The sequence below is a fragment of the Caloenas nicobarica genome, chromosome 1 (genome assembly GCF_036013445.1).
Source record: "Caloenas nicobarica isolate bCalNic1 chromosome 1, bCalNic1.hap1, whole genome shotgun sequence".
Classification (NCBI taxonomy): Eukaryota; Metazoa; Chordata; class Aves; order Columbiformes; family Columbidae; genus Caloenas; species Caloenas nicobarica.
Genome location: NC_088245.1, coordinates 41,230,047 through 41,252,772, shown reverse-complemented (window position 1 = coordinate 41,252,772; position 22,726 = coordinate 41,230,047). Strand labels below are relative to the sequence as shown.

At 43.5% G+C, this 22,726-nt stretch overlaps 1 protein-coding gene across 2 annotated transcripts; it reads right to left on the bottom strand.

The window, feature by feature from the left end:
• Nucleotides 1–3,568: 3,568 nt before the first annotated feature.
• XPNPEP3 (X-prolyl aminopeptidase 3) lies at nt 3,569–22,446 on the bottom strand. Of its 2 annotated transcripts, XM_065658622.1 has the most exons (11): nt 22,327–22,446; nt 20,661–20,777; nt 17,737–18,144; nt 15,070–15,272; nt 14,077–14,139; nt 12,597–12,710; nt 11,666–11,809; nt 9,528–9,613; nt 8,687–8,870; nt 7,057–7,177; nt 3,569–6,216 (listed from the first exon to the last, which is right to left on the bottom strand). In XM_065658622.1, exons 1-11 carry the CDS (start codon nt 22,385–22,387, stop codon nt 6,050–6,052), a joined length of 1,668 nt encoding a protein of 555 aa, XP_065514694.1. In that variant the 5' UTR covers nt 22,388–22,446; the 3' UTR covers nt 3,569–6,049. The 2 variants fall into 2 exon arrangements, with proteins under 2 accessions (XP_065514694.1, XP_065514695.1); XM_065658623.1 differs by lacking the exon at nt 11,666–11,809.
• Between the last annotated feature and the right edge of the window lie 280 nt (nt 22,447–22,726).

Below are 22,726 nucleotides of genomic sequence, written 5' to 3'. Positions count from 1 at the left end.
AGGATGACCATGAGCCAGCACTGTGCCCTTGTGGCCAAGAAGGCCAATGGCATCCTGGGGTGTATTAGAAGGGAGGTGGTGAGTAGGTCGAGAGAGGTTCTCCTTCCCCTCTACTCTGCCCTGGTGAGACCTCATCTGGAATATTGTGTCCAGCTCTGGGCCCTCAGTTCAAGGACAGGGAACTGCTGGAGAGAGTCCAGCGCAGGGCCACAAAGATGCTGAAGGGAGTGGAGCATCTCCCTTATGAGGAAAGGCTGAGGGAGCTGGGGCTCTTTAGCTTGGAGGAGACTGAGGGGTGACCTCATTCATGTTTATAAATATATAAAGGATGAGTGTCACAAGGATGGAGACAGGCTCTTCTCAGTGACAACCAATGGTAAGACAAGGGGTAATGGGTGCAAACCAGAACACAAGAGGTTCCACTTAAATTTGAGAAGAAACTTCTTCACAGTGAGGGTGCCAGAGCACTGGAACAGGCTGCCCAGGGAGGTTGTGGAGTCTCCTTCTCTGGAGACATTCAAAACCCGCCTGGACGCCTTCCTGTGTAACCTCATCTGGGTGTTCCTGCTCCGGCGGGGGGATTGGACTAGATGATCTTCTGAGGTCCCTTCCAGTCCCCGACATTCTGTGATTCTGTCTGCCAAGACAAAGTAAGAAAGGGTGTTCGGAGACAGTATCAGGAAGACCAGGTTTTGTAGCCTGAAATGAGACCCGCACTGAGAAAACTTAAACCCCAACCTTTTCTGCACCATCAGCAGCCATGCTTTCTCCAAATGACTACACTGTTTGCTACGTGTACACATCTGAGATGTAACACTATTAATCACAGAGGTATTGGTTGTAGCTCCCATAGGCAAAACTGAAGTTGTATGTTGCACTGTGTGGGCACATTAGACTGGAAAAGCAAGGTATATTATCCCCAAACTTAAAGGACTACCTCTCTGAGTAAAAGATTCACATGATGAGAAATGACCTAACAACTGCTGTTTCCTGATACAAGCATCAGACTGCTTAATCTGAACTTGGATCAGTGGCCAATCCCATTGTGCATTAATCTCCCAAAAGTGCACGTAGAGGCAGAAGCCTCGTTCTGCCAGGGAATAAAAAGCTGAGCCTCTCTCCCTCTCCCAAAATATTGTTCATACTGACCTGATTTACTGTCAAAAAATGCAGTGAGCCTATTTCCCTGGAAAGAACTGCATTTCAACCAGCTGTTGCTGGCCTGCCAGCTTCTCCTAGTTGATGACTGAACCATAGGCTGAGTGTTCCCAACCTCTGCTGCCATGATATTCCTGCCTGAATCATGAAAAAAAAGAGATTCCTTTAAAAAGCCACTGGCTCTTCATGGTCTTGAAAGGAGAAAATCAACACAGATCTTCAACCACTGTCAGTTCCAGCTCACCACGTGTCTGACACCAGCATTCCCAAGAAGATCCCAAACCGAGACTGCACATCACTCCTCCAGTGCTACTTGTTTCCCCAGCGCTACTTGTTTCCCCAGCATCCAAGGGTAAGGAACATATTGAGCCCTACCGCAGCCGTTCTCAGTCCTGGGTCTACAACCAGCTTGCTTGTTAACCTTTTCTTGGCTCAAAGCTCTGGTCATCAGGCTTATCCAGACAGGGATTCTTTTTTTTTTTCTTTGCCATTGTTAATGGATAACTCTGCCATGGTAGTCAAAAAGCCATACGTGGTTATGAGTCAGCAAGAGAAGGTAACACGCATGGAGGACCTGGAAATTCTTCCTTGCTCCTTTCTGCCCATCTTCTGAATAGTCTGGTTCTGGTCAGCCCATGTCAGGTGGTGCTTCAGAGAAAAAAACAGGTGGGCTGAGCCAGTTAGGACAGGAAGACAAACTCCGAGGAGGAGAAAAGACCCGAGGGGAGAAACTGAGCCCACTGCACCTCACTGTCCCTTTTAAATTCCACTTTAAAATGTAACTCATTGTTTCATCTCTGAAATACAATGAATTTTATAAGTCAGACCCACTCCTAGAGCCAGCGTTGTAACACTGTCCGAAGGATGATTTTTACTCAAGTGGAAGCTGAGCACGCATGCAGGGAGCACATTTAACAGAGACGCTGTAATGATTTCAGAAAATTATAAACTCAAATGTAGTTTAGACCTGCATACTAATGAAGAGATGCCTATATAGGTTTCTAGACAACTCAGTTTAAAATAAATAAAAACATGTCGATTTATTGCAGTGCTGAGTTTCTTTGTCCAACTACTCAAAGTATTAAGCATCTCATCATAATTAAAGCATTTTTGTCATTTATCTCATATAGATTTTTTTCTAAGTCTAATCCTAACTCTTTTTGCTTTATGATAATCCTCCTGGGAGTAATTACTAAACTTCCACAGCAGTAATTTGAATAGCATAAGGGCATGTAACCTCAGCCTCGCTCTCTCCATCACAATGAAGATTTTTGCCTAGAAACATACTCTTCCCCTTCACATTATTTAAGATATGACACATGATCAATAACATGAAACTACAGAAAACTTTCTCTTATGATAATTCTATTGATTTTTAAAAGAAATAATTAAACTAACTGTTAAGACCAACTTCGTCAATACAATCCGATTCCTTTGTTCCCTCCTCCTGAGCAGGACAAATCAATCAGGGTCTCCTGTAACCAGTTTCCTGCAGCTCTTGCACCACTCTGACAACACCCTGAATAGCCATTTTACACCCCACGGTTCTCTCCTCACTCTCACATCCACCTGCACACATCCCCACAGCTCCAAATCACACCCTTCCCTGGAATTTTCCCTATTGCATTGTACATTACCCAAAACCTCTGTCTCCATTCTCTTTTCTGTGCTCTCTCAGTTTGCTTCTTCCTACACCATCAGGTTCCTTTGCAAAATAATGAATGCAATTTTAGGAAAGACATACTGTATTTTTCACAGATAACAGAGCTAGAATGCCAAATCATGTTAAATGCCAAATTTCTTTCCACTTTGATGACAGAGGCATATTTGCAAATTAGTACCTCTTCTCAGGCTGTATTTTAACACCAGAACTTTAGTACTAACTAGTTCTCTGCAAGGCAAAACAGGCCCCTGGTAGAAGGTGAAATGGCAAAGCCAAGAAAAGCCTCCTGGGCTTCCTCCGAAAGCAAAGCGTCTTCTCCACAGGGATGGCTGGCTCTCATTTTCTCTTGCACTCTGATGCCTTTAACACCTGCGTGACAGCTGCAATAAAATCTCTCCCCAAGTGAACTTACCTGTACCTCAATTTCGCTTTCGCTTCCAGTGATCCCACCAACGCCCTCATCAGGCATCTGGCAGCTCGTGCTGCCACCGAGAGCTGCTCCTGGACCCAAGTGGTTGGAGTGAGGAGCCTTCCCTGTGGCAAAAACAGTCAATCTTCAGATTGACCTCCTTTCAAGGAGGGGACTGGCCTTTTGGGAGGTACGTCATGGGTACCTGTAGCCAGACAAGGGGTTCTTCAGTGTTTCCCGATGAAGGTCATGTAAAACGTTCATGGACTTGATTGTATTCAAGGGACATCGATTCAAAGGACCTCTGGGAGAAAAAGCCTTCAAAAATTTAGGTTGGTAAGACTCATATTTAATACATTCTGCAAACTGCACTCTTCTTTACATGGAACAACAGATTCAAAACATTAGCAGCAGTTTATGCTGAAGAAATGGCTAAACACTGTGGAAGAATTACAGAACATGGAGCAACACAGCCTAAATCTGACACGCTTGGCGTGGTGGGGCACAGCAGCCCCAGCAGATACATTACTCCCCACTCAGCAATCACAAACACTTATTTACTGACAGAAACTGTTTGCAAGTTGCAAGATTTTTCCAAGAGGAGTAGGAATTAGAGTGTGCCTGCATTTGACAATGTTATTTCAAGTACAAATAGGTTACAGATAATTTATAAATCTCCCTGAAAAATAATGCCCTTCCTGGAGCTGCTTACATCTGTTTGACAGCCATGCAACTCAATGGCCCAAGAAATTACTTTCTACAAATTGTTTTACTTTAAAAATAACTTTTTTATATGTATTTCAAAGGCTTATTTACAGTAAGTACAATTATTAACTCTGTTAGGTACACGGGCAGATGTGCAGATCAGCACATACATGTAGCTCTCAGGTTAATGTTATTTTAAGCTGCTTACATGGTTCCAAAATCCAAGATTTGTCCCAGTTGACATGGCTTTAACAGGTGTAATCGGAACAACGAATATGTTACAGATCAGAATAACATCAAAAGTATCCACCAGCTCTGCGTCCACACTTAACAAGCCTTCCTTCTAACAATTTACACTGTATGTATCACTATAACGCATGAACATCTGATGAAGGCTTCCAATCAAAGATTAGCAGATTCTCTTAACTAGATGAAACTTGATACACCAAACTTTGTACAAGCATTTACTTTTCGTCATCTTTAAAAAATAAAGTTATGGTATGTCTTTGGCTGCCTTTCAAGTGCCAAATTCAAACCCCAGTGCATGCACCCAGTTCCCATTAAAAGCAGTAAGAAATGCAAGACACTGTCGATTTGGCCTTCACTAAGTGAAATGAAAAACAAAGGAAAAAAAAAAAGCGAGCAGGTTTTGCTAGAGGTTACACAGCAAAAGAGCCAGAGGTCGAACCCAGGAACCCTGACTACCTTCCCCACATGCTTCTGACTGCATTCAATGTGGTGAATTAGGGCAAACCCAGGAAAAGGCAGTGACTTTGATGGGAAAGCAAAATGGACTAGGAAACAGTGACATTACAGTGGGTCAAAAATAGACAATATAGGAAAAGAAGAGAAAAATAAAGAAAATTGAGAATGACAGACAAAAAGTACTGAAAACTACCATCACAAAGGAAGGAAGATGATGTGATGCAACAGCAAGCATAAATAAAAGGAGATGCACTGATGAGAGGTATTTTTCAGACATGTTAAATAACTGATGGTCAACATATTTTCAGTAAATACACAGTTTGCCTCTAGTAGGTGTATTTACTACTGCATACAATGGCCTGGGTGGTAGGCTGATGTTCAGGGAAGACAACTCTTTACTTCTCATCCATCCTAGACACTAACCGCTGCCTCAAAAATATTATCACAGAGCATTAGTTACTGAATTCACCTAGCAAAACCCAAAAGGCAGCTGTGATCACACCCTCCGTGTTTTGAAAAGAATTACTTTAGAAAAACCATATAACGACTCGCAACTTGTCATAGTGCAGACTCTTCAAAAATGCACTGCTGAAGTTGCTGGCACTTACAGCATGAACCCGAAAGGTGCTGTGACTGTCCCAGAATTGGACACCTGACATGTAGGTGACAACCAGCACAGCCCTGCTTCCCAGGAGAGAGGCAGGCTCTGAATAGGAGACTGGAATGGACAGTTGGGACAAAAGAAGAGAACGTGGAAGACAGCAAGAACGGGTTTGTCCAACCTCCTGAGCCCTATCTGTGCTGCCTGAAATTACTAAACACTTCAATGAGCTGAAAGACCAGAGATGTTTTTCCCTGCTGTTGGCCTATTTTGCATCTGCTAGAACAAGGCCCAAACACATCCTTACCCTTATAATATTAAAAGTGTTCTCCGCAGGCTTCAGATAAAACTACTTTTAAACCAAACCCATCTTCCTGATTACCAAAACCCCTCCCTTCCAGGGCTCTATAAAAATCAAAGCTGTTTGACACACCTTATTCCTCCAAAACACAATTTATCAAAGTTTCACTGTTATAATCTGACTGTTGTGAAACTACTGCTAAAGGGTTAACAACAGGGCCCTGGTCTCAGCAGTTGATGGATCCACACAGTAGAGAGATGAATCCACCCCCGTCTCCCACAATGGGTCAACATCAGCACTAAACAAATCAGAAGGAAAATGCACATGGAAAAGGTTGCTTTGCTTTTTTATCCCTCAGTACCCAAGCCTTTTGCATTCCACCTCCCAGCCCCAGTCTTGGAATCTGCCATCAACTGTGCACACCCTCCACCACTTGACGACTACAGGTATCTGCATCCCTGCAGGGCTGCGTCTCCTGAGGAGCACAGAAGAGGCAGAGAAGGGGCATTATGAGCTGCGGCCACAGATCTGCTCGATGTGGTAGATCTCCTTGGGACAGTCAGCAGACAAGATGAGAGGCGTGTCCTCTGTTATCACAACGTCATCCTCAATGCGCACACCAATGCCACGAAATCTCTCAGGGGCACTCACGTCATCCTCAGGGATATAAATGCCTGAAAGAAGGAAGGAAATTAAAACACACGACACTTTCCAGAAAAACACCATTCCCTTACTGCACAACCATGAGACCACAGTTGGATTTTCAGCAACATAACGAGTTTGATTCTGAAAAATTCTGATAAGGAAAGCTGCTCTCTTTCCCCTCACTCATGGCATTTGGTGGGCTAAGAAAGGAAAGTGCCCCTCTGTGCCTACAGACACTAGCATGTTAATAAAAACTTCCACAATTGCAGCTGGCCTTCGCACTTCTTGCTCTCAACACTATGTTCACAATGATGATTTTAACAATGTTCTGAATAGAGAGAAGAGCCAAGCATTAAATATCAGTTTCCAGCTGACAACTCCAAATGCAGTAACAAGCAGAAAGAAAGATTCATCGTGAAATGCCTAATTTGCAAAGCTAAGTTGTGAATGCCTGCAATTGCAGACTGCAATGCTTGAGACTCACACTACCTGTGACAGGACAGTCACAGTAACACAGAACACAGCACGAGTGAATTTACCCTGCTTCTCTGCACTGTGCTTGACCTGTGCTGCTCTGGGTCAAACACTAACAATCTGAGGTCTACGTTACGCTGCTTCCTGCTGCACAGACACTTTCTGAGAGTTTACTCCCATGATATGTTCTGTTTGGGAGAGAAACAGGGTTTTCTAATACTGTAATGACTTTGGGAGGGGAATAACTTAAGGTTTTCTAATACTGTAATAATTTTCAATTTCACCAGAAAGGACCTGAATGCTTTGGTCTAAGGGACCAACTAACTACTCAAAACAACACTGTTATCCTCAGTGCTGACGTGTTTTGGTCCACCACTGGCTGCACATCTTTTTACCTGGTTCAATGGTTATCACCATGCCTGGCTGGAGCAGGAGCGATCGAGATATATCTGGAGTATCATGAACATCCATGCCCAAGTAATGGCCCACATGATGTGGGCAGTACTTTCGAACAGCCTAGCAGAAGACAAAACAAGTGTCATGGAGGCAGTTAAACACAGCCCAACCTCTTGTTCCAATGCACAAGCTAGGGAGAAGAGACAGAACCGTTATATGTGCTTATCTAGCAATCTTACCACCATGTCATCAGGGGCTGTCTTCCATTTACCAGAACTGGATGGCCATCAAAACCCATGTGTACCAGGTGCCTACTATGAGCATGTTGCAGGCTGCCTTTCCCCCTCACTGAAGAGTCCAAGCCCATCACTAACTCAGCATGTCAGGCAAGACTTTAGTTGTGAGTTCACTGAGCTTTGCTGCCCCAACCCTTTCCATCCCTTAAACATCCAAGCCCTGTGTTGCTCCCTGCAGACCCTGACAACCAGCAGCAGCTGATACAGCTGCTACGTGATGTGGCAAAAAGGTCTCCTATGCATGGCAGAGCAAATGCTGTGCTGATTTTACTCAGCAGCTACAGCAGGATTTTAATCCACCTCTACAGGGCACTGACACCACCTCCCCCTGCATCATCTTAATCCCCTTCCCTCCAGGGTGGAGCTTCTTGACAGCTGGAATCAAAGAGCTAACTCCTCCTGTGCCTCATGCTCCTCACATTCACTGGGACTGAGCTGCAGACGCTGGTCTCATCTGGCTGTGCTGCTGCCTGCCAAGAGACACCATCACGATAGGCTCCGTTCGCAGGAGAGAACACGCGCTGTTACTGCACTGACACTGTGGGTGCAGATCTGGCAGAGATCCATGCTGCTGCCAAAGGGGTAGTTCTGTCACCTGGTTCCACCATCTTTCTTGTATTGACACCAGAAATCATGCAGGTTTGCAGTGAGTGGGACCAGAAAAACTTCTCAAACTGCAAACCAGTCCTGTTTTTGTCTGCAGGTTCAGCTCTACAGCAGACCAGTTCCCAGTCTGTTCACCAGGTAGCTCTGTGAATCCCAATGCTGACACAAAATGGTGCAGAAGATGCAGCAGGTGGAACAACTGAGAACGGGCTGCATCTTTTGGTGGCACTGCAGATTTATGCTTTGTTCAACAGATCACAAAACTATGACTAATTGCCTGCAGCCAGCCCTGGACCCAGAATTTATTGTTAGTGCCAATGTCTCTATAGGTCCCTTCAGACTGTCTGCACTCTAAAGCTGCGCCTACACTAACAAGTAGTGCAGAACAATGGGAATGGATCCGCAGAAAGAAATGGTAAGTGTTGAAGAACAAATTTTTACACTATGTGCATATAGGGCTGGGGGGTTACTTGAGACCAAATTGTGCGCTGAATGGTTGAAACACACCTTCAAGTTTAGCCTTGTCTGAGAGAAATCCAGTCCTGTGCTGAGACACTCCGCAACATGAATTAAAGCATAGCGAGTGTGGACAATTAGACGATTAATCCCAAAAGCACATTCCTGAGCCAAACTAAATCCACTGACATAACCCAAGGAGAAAACAGTCAGGCCTAGTGGGGAAGAAGCTGGAGTAAAAAAACTTTGAGTAAAAAAAACTTAAGAGTACCTTGAAGAAGTGGTTGTCAGTGATGTTGCTCTTTAGAACTCCCAACTCTTTCAGCTTCTGTCCAATAAGGCTCAGCATGAGGCTGTAGATATTTTCTAGGCTCACGCCTGGGGAGCAGAGGCTCAGGCAGGACTTCTGGATATCCAGGACAGCCTGGTATAGTTCTGCTTGGGGTTTGGTGAACCTGAAAACCATTGAGAAAAGGAACAAAGGACAGTTCTCACAATGAAACCTCTATCCAGAACCTGTTTTGGGACAGATTCAGTTCAATGCTGGAGAAGGGAAAGTCAGAACAGAAAGCAACTGGCTCCATATATGAAATGCCACACAAGGCATCACTGCAACATGCCCTTCCATACACTGGGTCAAGGCAGGGCTTCTCAGCTGACAACCTAACTCCAAAGCAAAGCAAGGCAAAGGTACTACAGGAAAAAGAATGCACTTGAGTCAAAACATATAGGAATCAAACACAGAACCACCGAGACACCACGCCAACAAATTCACAACTGACAGAGCTATGTACAGGTCAACTAAACTCCTGTTCTTTTACATACAACCACAGTCAGCCACAGCTGAAGGCACAAAAGCCCTCTCTGCACTTTAAGCATGCTGTAATAGGTGAAAATAGCAGTAATCACACATCTTCATGCAGTAATTAATGAGACAGTGGGGAATTCAGCTTCTCATGCTGAAAGATTAGTTTATATAATTTGATTACTTTGAACAACCGCAGAATGAGACGTTAAAACTACTCACACAGAGACTAAACACACATACACTCATTCCATCAATTATTTAAGAGCTTCTCAAAGTTCTTCAAAATCGCATTATTGCAGCATACCTTCCGTTGACAGGCCAGGTACGCGTGATGTCACTTACGTAGCAGGAAGACTCACATCCACCATCTAGTAACACCAGTTCACCATCCTGGAAAATAACAGGAAAAGATGCCCTGTGGGTCAGTCCAGCTATTAACTGAATTGATTTCTCTGTCTGAGAGCAAGAAAGGAGATTATGTATTTATTTTTGCAAAGCAGCTGCAGAAATGTGAATTCCTTTTGCAGAGCAACACCCCAGGTGCTACTTATTTATAAATAAGCTATTCGAGTCGGATTGTTTCTCTGCAAGGTAGTCTCTGACTGTTATGCTTATCTACAGTCTGAACGTGCTGATTTTCAAACACTTGGGAGTGAAAAGAGACATTTTCCTTCCACTATTTTGCACTCCGAGAGAGCAGTCCCATTTATACCTGCATCATCTACTCCAGCAAATAACACCAGTGACCCCTCTCACCAGTAGTTCTCTGCTAGTGACTGAGACAGAAGGGTTTTGCAACAAAAACCATAGATTTCTGAACTACCCACATAATCAGCAACGGCTAGAGATTTAGCCTTGTCACAAGGTAGGAAGAACCAGCAAAATCACTTCTCTGACAGTGCATCACTACTGTAAATGCACTATTGAATAGCTTGTACCATCCTCCCTGTTCACTTCTGGGACTGCCCTGACTGCTCTAAGATATACTTCTGAATCTATGTAGTGATGAAGAAAAAACCTGGGAGATGTGAACTTCCAATTCACTTGAGCAAAACTGTTCCATGTCTATCAAATCACCACACATCTTCCAAAATGCCATGCAAAAAAGACAAAGGGCCAGGAACAAAACCACTGCTTTGCTTTACCTCCTTAACGCATCTAACTACAAATAGAGCAGTGAGAGCTGTAAAAAGTTTGGATTAAATTTACTACGGATTTATGCTACCTGCAATCCAAGGCCTTTTATAGAGATTCACTCCACAGATCCGTGACTGTGCCAGCAGCCGTGATGTGGAATGACAAGGCGGTGTGGTTTAACCCAGCAGGCAGCTGAACACCACACAGCCATTTGCTCACTCACTCCGTCCAGTGGGATGGGGGAGAGAATCGGGAAAAATAGGTAAAACTTGTGTATTGAGATAAAGACAGTTTAATAGGACAGAAAAGGAAGGGAAAATACTAATACTAATAGTATAATACAGAAAAAAAGCAATGCACAATGCAATTGCTCACTACCTGCCAGTCGATGCCCAGCCTGTCCCCAAGCAGGGGCCTCCTGGCCAGTTTCCCCCCCCGATTACCTATTGAGAATGACATCATATGGTATGGAACATCCCTTTGGCCACTTGGGTCCACCTGTCCCAGCCATGTCCACTTCCAACTTCTGCACTCCCAGCCCACTTGCTGGTGGGGTGGCGAGAAACAGAAAAGGCCTTGACTCTGTGTAAGCACTGCTCAGCAAAAACTAAAACATCTCTGTGTTATCAACATTCTTCTCATCCCAAACCCAAAACACAGCATGATACCAACTACTGGGAAGAAAATTAACTCTATCCTAGCCAAAACCAGGACACAAGGAATAATTCTAGCATATTAAGGGAAAAAATAAGTAGTAGAATTTCACTGCTAGCACTACTTCCAGTACAGTTATGTGCCACAAACACAGTACATAAACTAGCAGGGAGCAGATATCACTATCCTACTGAACAGATAGGCCACTAAGCATCCATTTAAATTGTATTTTTAACTTTTTCAGAATAGCTGGTTCAATTCTTTAAGTAAAATATGAAATTACAGCACCTGCCCTCTTCCAAGCAATTAAACAAGCCAAGTAACAATTTATTGGCTAAGGGAATTCAGCCTGTGATTTCATTGTCCAGTAAGTGCATCTTGTCCTCTTTCTTTAAAGCTGAGTCTACTAAGTGGTGGACTGAATGAAGTCCACATGAGGCCACACGCAGCCTTCAGATACCTTCCAAACTAGACACTTTGTTAGCCTATTTGGCAACAAGATCTGTAGGAAGCAGCACACAAAGGAAAAAAAAAAAGAGTCAAGTTTACGGGTTTAACCTCCTACTTAACAATTTTGAAAAAAACCAAGTGACAATCATTTAGCTGAACAACATTAACAAAAGCAACTGGAGTTACATGAACATGCCTGACCTTGGATGACAGGACAACAAAGGAGGCTTCTTCCTGTGAAAAGCAGCCTGTCATATCTTTTGTATGTCTGTCTCTGCCGATCATTTCAAGGTCTGCTAGCATGTCAGCTTCAAGAAAAGACAATGCTGGTGGGAAAGTTCCATCCTGCATTAAGGCAGAGGAAAAATATGCTCCTCTGAAACGTGAATTTTGACAACAGCAATGCGGGAATACTGCTCCTGAAAATACTCATCTGAATCTAAAGGTGTGTTGTTAGGAAAGCTGGAGTGGGTTCGCCTCAATAATGTGACTCTTCAGAATAAGACAAAACATGACTCATCAATTTACCTACAGCTATGTAATCCACCTCTCAGCATTTAACGCTGATCCTTTCCCTCCTTGTTCCCCTTCCCTGCTTTGCTGGCCTACATGGAGTCCGAACAGTTTAGTGCCGAAGTTACATTAATAGTTGGACTCGATCCTGAAGTTCTTTTCCAACCAAACTGATTCTATGATTCTATGTTGCAGAGCAAGGCCAAGCAATGCAAGCGACAGCAGAAGATCCCCAAAGTGCCTTGGCTCTGCGTGCTGCAGTGGTCCCTCTCTTTCGTGAGGTGAGGAACCCACCCAGCACCACGTGCTGCTGCACACAGTGTGGCAGCAGATGTGCTCACTAAATGAAGCTATCTGCAAGCTTGTTTGCAAGTACTTCCACTGTTCAGAAAATACTGCATAAAGTGCAAAGACGAGAGAAAGAAACTAGACAGAGTGAAGTTAATCTTTCACTGACAGTAAAACTAACCAGGGCAGGATTCCTTTCCTCTGCTCACTTGAAAACATATATTTAAGTGTTTTGATCTGTTCAGTCAAAACGAAGAGCAGCGAGGGCGCACATATGGCAGCAGCGTGTCACAGCACTGCATTGTAAGTCACTGGACAGCATATGGTTTACCTTGATGAGCTGATTGTTCTTCACATAGTGCAAAGTGTTTGATCTATTGCCGCCAGCAACAACAGGGGGGTAGGCCAAGATGTCAGCACCACGGGCCCGACACTCGAATTCAAACTGGAATACCAATTCAGAGAAGAGCAGACTGTTAGTGCCGATTCAGGTGGTTAACTATCCTGGGGCTATTACAATTAATGTCCTACAACTGTTTTAATAATTTGTACAACACAAAGTGAAACTGGAAAGTGAGTTCACTAAATGAAAGCAGCCTTGAAGGTTTTCCAGGAACGCTGGAGAAAAAAAATACAGAACTATCCAGCTTTAAAGAGTGTTTTAAGCCTGCATCTGGTCTCATGAAAGCTCTTTTTAGTACAAGCTGTTCAATACTGTATCAAACATTCATTATGTTGTCATAAACCTAGGTGAGGATTTGTTCTTATACAAAGTAATGGTCTCAGTTGCCATAAAACAGTTTTCAAAGATCCTAAATGTCAGCATGGTAATAGTTGTGTTTTGCTGCTGTATTTTAAAATTACAATTTACCAGCATATTTACAGTAGTATCTATTTTCATGACTCTGTTGAATTAAGGTTTGAAAGCAAGCACTACCTTGATATGCAAAGGATAAAACGAAAAATGCTCTGTAAGCCTCAAGATTTTTTTTTACCTTTCTTGAGTGATGAAGCTAATAAAAGCAGGGAAATTAATAAACTTGCACCTATAAAGACCCTCTAAATCTTCAATATATTAATAACATGTCTTTTCTATAATTACCAAAACCACGTGGGACAGAACACTCCAGGATGCCTACATGTAGTAAAGTAGGTTTTACAATCCTGACCTGGAGTGAAAAATTGATCTGGAAAATACACTTTAATTAAAATAATTTTCTTTACAAGTCAGTACTGCTGCTCAGCACCATGTCAGCACAGGCCCATCTATGTTATAACAGAGGGTCAAATCCTGCTGATGTTTCTCAAACAGGCATCTCGCTGCAAGTATTTACAAAATTCCTTACCAAATGCACAGGCCAATTAGTCCTTATTTTGTAACTGAGAGATGTCTACACTGCTTCAAGACAGCTGCAGTAATCTGATGTAGTAAGAGGCTGGATTCAGGAGAAGTAGGCTTCACAAATAGGTGTTGTAACTACTTAAATTCTATATGATATAACTGTATTCTAGAATAAGATAACTATATCTCTGATTGTTTAGCATGTTTTGTTTTTAAATACAATAGAAAACCACATCAATAGCAGATAAACTTCAACAACCACTACATTCTTCAGTAAGGGTACAGGAAGTCCAGCTGAAGAATTCCTCACAATGAGCTTTCTGAATATCCTAGGAACCACACGAGTTGGGTGAAGGAGAAAGGTTCTACAGTGGGAGGCACATTACAGAGAGATCTGATATTTCTAGTTTCCTGGAAGGATAACCAACATCCAGCCTTTCTATCTCGCCTCCAACCACAAAGTACTCACCTTTGCATACAGAAAGGCTTCATCCACTGGGGATTTGCTGGCAAACATTGTCTCTATGAAAGCCTATGAAAAAGAAGGGCCTTTCAGTTAGCAAAGGGGCCTGAACTTGAGGGAAGTTCTTTTGGTTTTGATTTGTTTTTTGGTGGTGGTGGGTTTTTGTTTTGTTTTGGTTTTGTTTGTTTGTTTTTTACCTGCTGTCCTTTGAGGAAAGCCTAAAATCAGCTGGCCCAGAACACAGGAACTAGAGGCAAATGAAAATGCAGAATGCTGTCAAGATTAGAACTGATTAACCCCTGTTACCTGTGAAATTACATTTAGGGGCTGATTTACTCTAGTTTTTGAAAAAGAATTAGATGATTGAAGCTGATCCCATGGGTTGGAATTTTACGAGTTGTCACACCCACAGATTCCCTCACATAGAGTAGGGATGCTTTATGCAGTTTTTCCTTCAGAGGAGGACAAGCTGTGCCTCTCTTTTCTATTTAGCTATTTTAATAATATTTACAAAAACATTGTTGCATTTGAGGTATCTGTCAGATTTGTTTTAATTGGCCAGCGAGTTCAAAAGGTATTTGAGGGAGAAGGGGGAATACAGAGACATACGCCAGCAAAGCATTCACAAAAATCCCATTTCTTCAAAATCAACAGAATAAATGGGAAATAAAATAGCGTGGGGAAGGAAAAAGGAGGCTGGGAAGAGAGTGAAGAGGTTGCCCCTGTTCCTGAATAGATATTGCTTTTAAACAAGGTCTAACAGCTGCTGGCTTGTCTTCACTGGAGCTACACTGAGAGAAGCTGGTAGCCCCAGAAGTCCTCCTGTTTCTCATTCTCATGTAGAGGGAGCTGAGGCCAGCCCATGGTTGAGACACAACAGTTCGGTAATGGATTAGACCAAAGCTACCCTTCCAGCCCATGTCACCCCATCCACAACCTCCTCCCCTTTCTTCTTTAAAGGAATCCAGCAGTTCACTTGGAGAGCACATGACCCCATACCTCTGCTGTCAGCCGTCCAGCGATCTTCATCCTTTCAATCTCTGCAGGAGATTTGATCAGCCGAAGGTTTTGCACTAGATGTCGGATGCCCTGGATGTGGTTTTTGTGCCGAGCTTTTATCTCTGCCAGGGGCTGCATGTAGTCGGAGTGAAGCTCTGTGTGCACCGGTTTTGTGAAGTCATACCAAATAATGTTTGACTCACCTGGAATACAAAACAAAAGCTGACACAGATTAAAATAAATGTAGAAATGTTCTCCTCATACTGAACAAACTCATTCCTCCTAAACTAGACTTGTTGCTATATTTGAGAAATTGATTTCCTCTGAATCTGCATTTACAGACCATACGACACTTTCACTGTCACAGCATACTAGCTTGGGGAAGAGTGGCTGGAAAGCCACCCGGCAGAAAAGAACCTGGGGGTGTTGGTCGACAGCCGGCTGAACATGAGTGCGCCCAGGTGGCCAAGAAGGCCAACAGCATCCTGGCATGAATCAGAAATAGTGTGGCCAGCAGAACTAGGGAAGCGATTGTCCCTCTGTACTTGGCACTGGTGAGGCTGCACCTCGAATGCTGGGTTCAGGTTTGGGCCCCACACTACAAGAAGTGACGCTGGAGAGAGTTCAGAGAAGAGCAATGAAGCTGGTGAAGGGTCTGGAGAACAAGTCCTATGAGGGAGTTGGGGCTGTTTAGCATGGAGAAAAGGAGGCTGAGGGGAGACATTATCACTATCTACAACTACCTGAAAGGAGACTGTAGCATGGAGGGTGTTGGTCTGTTCTCCCAAGTAGCAAGTGATAGGATGGGAGGAAATGGCCGCAAGTTGCGCCAGGGGAGGATATTAGGAAAAAATTCTTCCCAGAAGTGGTTGTCAGGCACTAGAATAGGCTGCCCAGGGAAGTGCTAGAGTCACTGTCCCTGGAGGTGTTTAAAAGACATATAGATGAGGTTCTTAGGGACATGATTTAGAGGTGGACTTGACAGTGCCAGGTTAACAGTTGGACGCAATGATCTTGAGGATCTCTTCCAACCATAATGATTCTATGATTCAAGATTACCAGTGCAAAGCATAAAGATTTGACAAATCCCACTTCTATGCAAATATTGGGTTTTACGATCATCACTGAATATATGTATCTTGGACAGATCAGAGTTTCCATATCAAAGTTGCACTTGCATGAGCTAAGTAGCCATTGCACTGCAGTGGTCCATGTTCTGAACCATACTCCCATTTAGCTAGTCTCCCCTGATGCTGGAAGGCAATTTACCTTTTATCCATCACATGGAATCAGGGTCCTTATCAACTATGCTTCTGAATATCTTTGGGGAACAACTGCTTATTTCAGAGAAGATGAACTTACTGAGAACAAACATATTTACCTACGTGGAAATTTTTTTTGAACATCAGAGTTAGCACCCATATTATCCCCACAGGAACATTTTAAAAGGGAATGAGTAGAAAAGCTACGCTAAATCACAGCTAAGTCCACCTCAGCCCTCCTTCTTTGGTGACAGCAGCCATGAGTAGATGCTTACAAGAAGTCTCTAAGAAACCGGGCATTTATGAAAGAGTATTTCCCTTAGTGCATCCTCCCCACTGCCGGTTTCTTCACTTCAAGGCTGTATCTTCATAACAGTGATTAACTGCTTTTCATGGACCTCTCCCCCACAGAACTAAAACCTTTTGCATCCATTTAAACTTTTGACATTCCAAACCTTTCATGAATGATCTACAACTTAAAACTTAAAAGGTGTCAAAACCTGCCATTTTATCATTTCATTCAGTGTTCCCTTTGTAAATTATGAAAGATGGCAAGTAATCATTCCTACTTATCCTCTCTGTGCTTTACATAGCCATACACATATTTCATATCTTACCTTCTGTTTTTGTTTTAAACTGAGCAGGTTTGTTCAGCAAGTATCTCACACACACTCCATACTTTTCATCACCCTTGTAGCCCTTTCTGTGACTTTCCTATTTTTGATATATCCCTTTTTGAAACAAGAGAACTAGAATCCGAGATGGTATGTAAGACTTCAGCATAAACTCTATTTGTAATCCCTCAAGCACTTGCCCTTTTTATATTGTCATAAACCTCCAGTTTCATTTTATAATGCATTTAAGTTGACGCTGGATTATAAGTATTGAGGGTACATGGTGATGTTAGACGCAGAAGTACATGTCTAAAGGACAAGGTGTCTATTTCAAGAGTAAGTCAACATCTACCTAAAAAAGGTGAGTGGACTAACAACCTCCCTGTGTGGATCATTTTCCAAGTCTATTATGAATAAAATACCGTCAAGTTTCCTACACTTAATCTGGTTCTGGCTCCATCAGCAAAAAGATATGACTGAAACAGTAACACGGTTTGCTACGCTCTCTTGCTTATCCTGTTCCTTACATTTCACAGACATGCATGCTGGCATTCACATGGGTATACAAGAAATTCAGAGGGGAGGAAAAACCGTTATTTCCAAAAACTGTTACTTCCTCAAGAAGCTAACAAGAACTTCCAACTGCCTTTGTCATACTGTTGTATCTCCTGCACCTCCCCAAGTTCATGATAGTCTTGAACTGGTGTCACAGACCACCTTCCAAACCCACACCATTCAGACTCTGCAAACCACATCTCATCTCATCTCATTCCCCCGCCACTTTTTGTTACCTTTCAGCTTGCCCACCAAGTGCCTGAACTCCTCGATGGTGTAAGCTTCATCTACTCCTGTGAGAGCAATTGCCCCATCCGTGCCTGATCTGGGCCCGTCCCACAGCTCTCGGCTTGGATCTCTCCGGGGCACAAAAAGGATGGATTTGTGGGAGGGCAGCGCTTTGCCAGGAATGCTCTGCAGCACCAGAATGCTGTCAGGCTCCTGGAAGCCACAGAGGTAGAGGAAGTTCGTGTCCTGGTGGAAAACGTAGGGGATGTCATTGCTCATATAGTATGTGGGGTTGGACAGCAGAATCACTGTGTGGTCCGATCCACCCCAGCCATGGGCTTCCTTCTGGATCAAGGCCATCAGTTTGTGTCGACGAAGAGCGTATTCCACCTGTGACAATCCTGGGGTTACCTCTCCTGCGAATATAAAACAAGTCAGATTGAGAAATTCAAGGCACTCGTGATATTTTACTAGTCACATGCCAGATTCCTGCCTACTCCCTGATGCCTTTTATATTCATGGCTTCAGTGCAGTCCCTCATTGGGCTTCCCATTGCTCTCTCATGCATCTCTTGAGGTTCCATCTCTACAGCACATCCTCACTCGATCTGCTCCTCCATCACACAAGGACAGAAATCTATTTTAACAAATCGGATTTGCTGTTATGTATTTCTGTCCAAAAGCAGAAACCACAAAACCTGGCAGATACAGACAAACATCCAAAACAGACAGGTGTTTTCAGAGAAACATGTAAAAAAAAAAGGAAAGGGGCAAAGCAAACAGGACTTTGACTGCTGAAAACTGAAGGGTTTTACAGTGTCTGGACATTGAACAGAAGATTATCTCCTGAGGCTGGGCATTCATTTCCTCAGACAGAGCTAGAATGTCTATTCAAATACACACTAAGTCAACTCATAAAGTAACTAGTTCTAAACCATAAGGGGCGGATTGAGTGTTACAGATACGGGGAGATCAGGCAGAAGCACAGAGGTTGCAGAGTTTAACCAGTCACAAGATCCCGGCAGAAAGAAATCACAAACAGCAGGCTGGCAGCAGATTCCGGTTAAGAGAAGGAATCTTCGCCAAGGCAGATGTAGCTTTTCTCAATAATTAACAATTCAAATTTTTCCAAAGTTAAATACTATACTCCTAATGACTAATGTACGATCTCTTAGATTAAAGTATGCTTTAGGCTGCTCCAGCCATGAAGGATACAAAGTACAGTGATCAAGATACTCACCAAAACCAGACTGAAGTTGAAAGAACAACCAACAGCAGCCGAAGTATGTATTTTTAAAAATGTGAAACACTTTAACTATTATTTAAATCAATACATAACCCTTAATCAGCACTTTTGCTAACATCCTATTTTAACATAGATTGAATATTTATACTGTTAACTTTCTACTTTCATAATCTTTTTTTCCTCTTCAATGTATTACACGGTGACAATTCTAGAATAAAATTTGAAATTTGACTTGTACTGTAAGTGGACTCCTGCATGGGTGGGGTGGGACGGAGAAGTTCCATTCAGAATGTTTTTCCTTGAGAAAAGAGAGTTTAGAAAATCACATATGTTTTACATTTGTATTTGCATTTGCATTAAACTTTACAGCTTTTCAACATCATGCATCCCCAACACCTATTTGGTGTAAAAGTCTTTTTTAAGACAAAAATAAAACCACCAAATTTCTTTTACTCTGTAGGTCTAGAAATGAGAACACAAAAACTGTTTTCATGCAATCTGACCTCACATTTCTGAAATATAATACTGCAAATTTCCTATGCTCTGCTGCATTTCAGCCAGCTTTCTAACTATCACACACAGTGCAGTGAAGTGTAGAAGCTGCAGTAGGGTGGAACACAGGAATCCCATTTGTCTTCTGACTGCAAGGCCTGGAAATTCTCCTTGCCTTAAAGGCATTTACTTTTTAAAACAATAATTGCAATAAAACAATACTGTATTATTCTAAAGAAAACATCATTCCTTTATTAAATGCAAAATTACTATGTGCACCCAGAATTAATCTGCAGTGTTCCAGCTGAGAACTTTTAAAGTGTCAGCCTCATTTACCGTGAGCTGTTAATCAGTGCCCTAAGAAACCTGATGTAATATTGAAGTTAGCTCAGCTTTGAGCAGAGGGTGGACCTGCTAACTCCGTGGAGTTCCTTCTGACCTGAATTATTCTACAGTTAAATATGTAAGTGCACAGTTATATATTCATCTGTTCTCTGTATAGCTGTCTACAGAAAAATAACAGAATCAGAATGTTTTCCTGGACATATTCTTGAATATGTTTTTACTTCCAACTTTTTTCTAGATTCAACTACAGTTGTCTCATACCTACATGTTTGTTTTCATTAAACTCATAAAACTGCACAACCTCAGCTTCTCTTTCATGACTATCATCTAACTTTATAGCCACAAGTCTGTTTTTCTTCTTTTCCTCACAGCTTGAATACTCTTCTCAAAGGGGCACGTTCTTTAGACAAGTGGTGTCCATCTAGCAGTTTCTCCCCAGTCTCCTTTTCTGAATGACACCTTTATTTTGTGACTCACAAGATGAGGCATTCTGGCAGTTCAGCTTGCACAAAGGTCTCTCCCTTAATATAAATCATATGTATTTGCAGGACAACGAACTCAGTAAATGCCACTGCCATGAAAGGTCTGAAGTACCAAAGTCAGCGACACCGAGCACTCCACAAGAAAAAAAGAGAACATCTGAAGCCTATTTTTGGAATCAGTATCATCTCAAACAAGGAAATTAACAACTAAATATAATTACTGCCTAATGAAGGTAATCATAAACGGCTGAAATCAGACACCTGTATGATTCAGCAAATCTACTGTCTTGTATACTGTCTTAGACATCACAGCAAAACAGAGACAAGAAAGAAACCCAATGATTGGCTCACACAGGGCTGAATCTAACCTGGTTTGAGAAGGTGCGGGTGTGTGAAGGGGCTGGGCTGGCCCAAATACCGGTTTGGAATCTTCTTCTGCTGGGCAGGCTGGAGGGAAAATCTTCGGAGACCACATGACTCACAAACTAGAGGGGAAAAAAACTCACCATGTCAAGGTAAAAGAGCTTTCCAGTTAGCAAACTGCAGAATTATACTCCAGTCATCTGACTCTTAGCAGAATTGTGATCAAATATTCATAAAACAGATTGGAAAAAAAAACCAACCCATATGCTAAACCTGACAATCCAGCAAGAAAACCCAGAAAGCTATGTTGGTTTGCACATGCCTGGTTTCTACACTTGCTGTTCTCCCTCCCTTCCTTCCCTCAAACACCACAGGGCTTGAAGACCACCACCTGTATATCATATTTTGTTGACTATGTCTTCCAAAATATCACTCATATGGAACAATTATATAGTTTTCAAGGCACTTCCAGTTCTTTTTTTACTAACAATGCCACAAAGAAGCCATCAAATACTACAGTTTTATACTGTGATGTGATTTTTTTTTTGTATGGAAGATATTCGAGAGTTCCTGTTTATGTATTTAACTTGACAGTAGCATTAGTCAAATTGAAAACAGTTCATCAGGAGCACATAGTTATGTATCCCTCTTCCAAATCCACACACAGCCAAAATAGACAAGTTTTAAAGAGAATCACAAGTGTGCATTTGGGAGCTGGGGGTGTGCACAAGACAAAAGCTAAAATGCAATATTATCCTCACAAATGCTACCAATTTCAGAATTCTCGGTCAGTCTTTTGCAGCTTGTGCCTAGGTATAAATCATCACACACACAGGGAAAGATACGGTAACCAGCTTCCTAACACCTACCAGCTGATGTTTTGGAAACTGGTTCCCTTTTATGTCACTTACCATGTGTCTACTATAAAATCAGTCCATGCTGCCATAGCATGGCACTGGATTCCTGGAACAAACGATAATCGACTCTTCACTAGCATAAGCAAGCAAAACAGCTGCCTCCCTTTCAGGGAGCTGGAACTTAAAAACTTACAGTAGAACATATAGACCATGGGTTTTCTGTGGAAGCCAGTATGATTAGCCATTAATTGAAGATTAGTTATGCATGACAACTGACAGTCATAACACAAAGCATCCACTATGTGGTGATCGACTGGAGTAACAGTCTGGAGACCCAGGCAGCGAAACAGAATTACAGCTTTTAGTGCAGTTTAAAAAGGTTTTCACTGTTCTTCTCTGTCTACACAGAAGACAAACAGGACACCTTGCAACGAGACAGGAGAACACAAGAAGCATTCAATAAAGTAATATTTTGAAGGCAGCAAGGAACTTTCCACATCGTTGCTTTATTTTTCAAGCAATGAGCCGTTCTGCCCTCCGATTCCACCGTGACCGGCGCTACGGCTCCGCTGCCGGGGGGAGCTGCGATCCCGCGCCCCTCGCACCCCCCGCGGCACGGACGCCCTGCGATCCGCCGTGGTGCCGGGGGCGAAGGGCGGGCTCTGAGCAGCGGTAACGCGCAGCGGGCCCCGGGCTGTCAGTTACCGCAGCCCCGGGTGCGGGGCTGGAGAGGTGGGGCAGGGCCTGGCGGCACCGCGCCGGGCTGCACCGCTGAGGTGAAGTGAGGCGTGTGGGGGCAGGAGGAGCTGCTGACCTGAGAAGCCGCGCCAGCCCCTGGCCGCCGCCAGGAACCTCCGGGCCGGCAGGCGCGACATGTCTCCGGGACGCGGTTACCGCGGGGCCCGGCCCGCGCGTGGCGGGGCCTTCCCGCAGCGCGGCGCCGCGCGCTGACACCATCAACGAGCGCGGGCGCCCGGTGCCTCCCGCCCCTCCCCGCCGCCAATGAGCGGCGCCACACGGGCTTAGGCGCCCGCGGAGGCCGCCTGTCTCGCCCGGAGGGGAGACGCGAGGAGAGACTCGGGCTACAGCGGAACTCCGGCAGCGCGGGGACATGGGTGACAACGCCAAGCGCCGAGGGGGAGGCAAATGCCACGCCTGGCAAAACTCAGCCGCCACCTCCGCTTCTAGAACTTTCCCGCCGCTGCGCGGCGGCG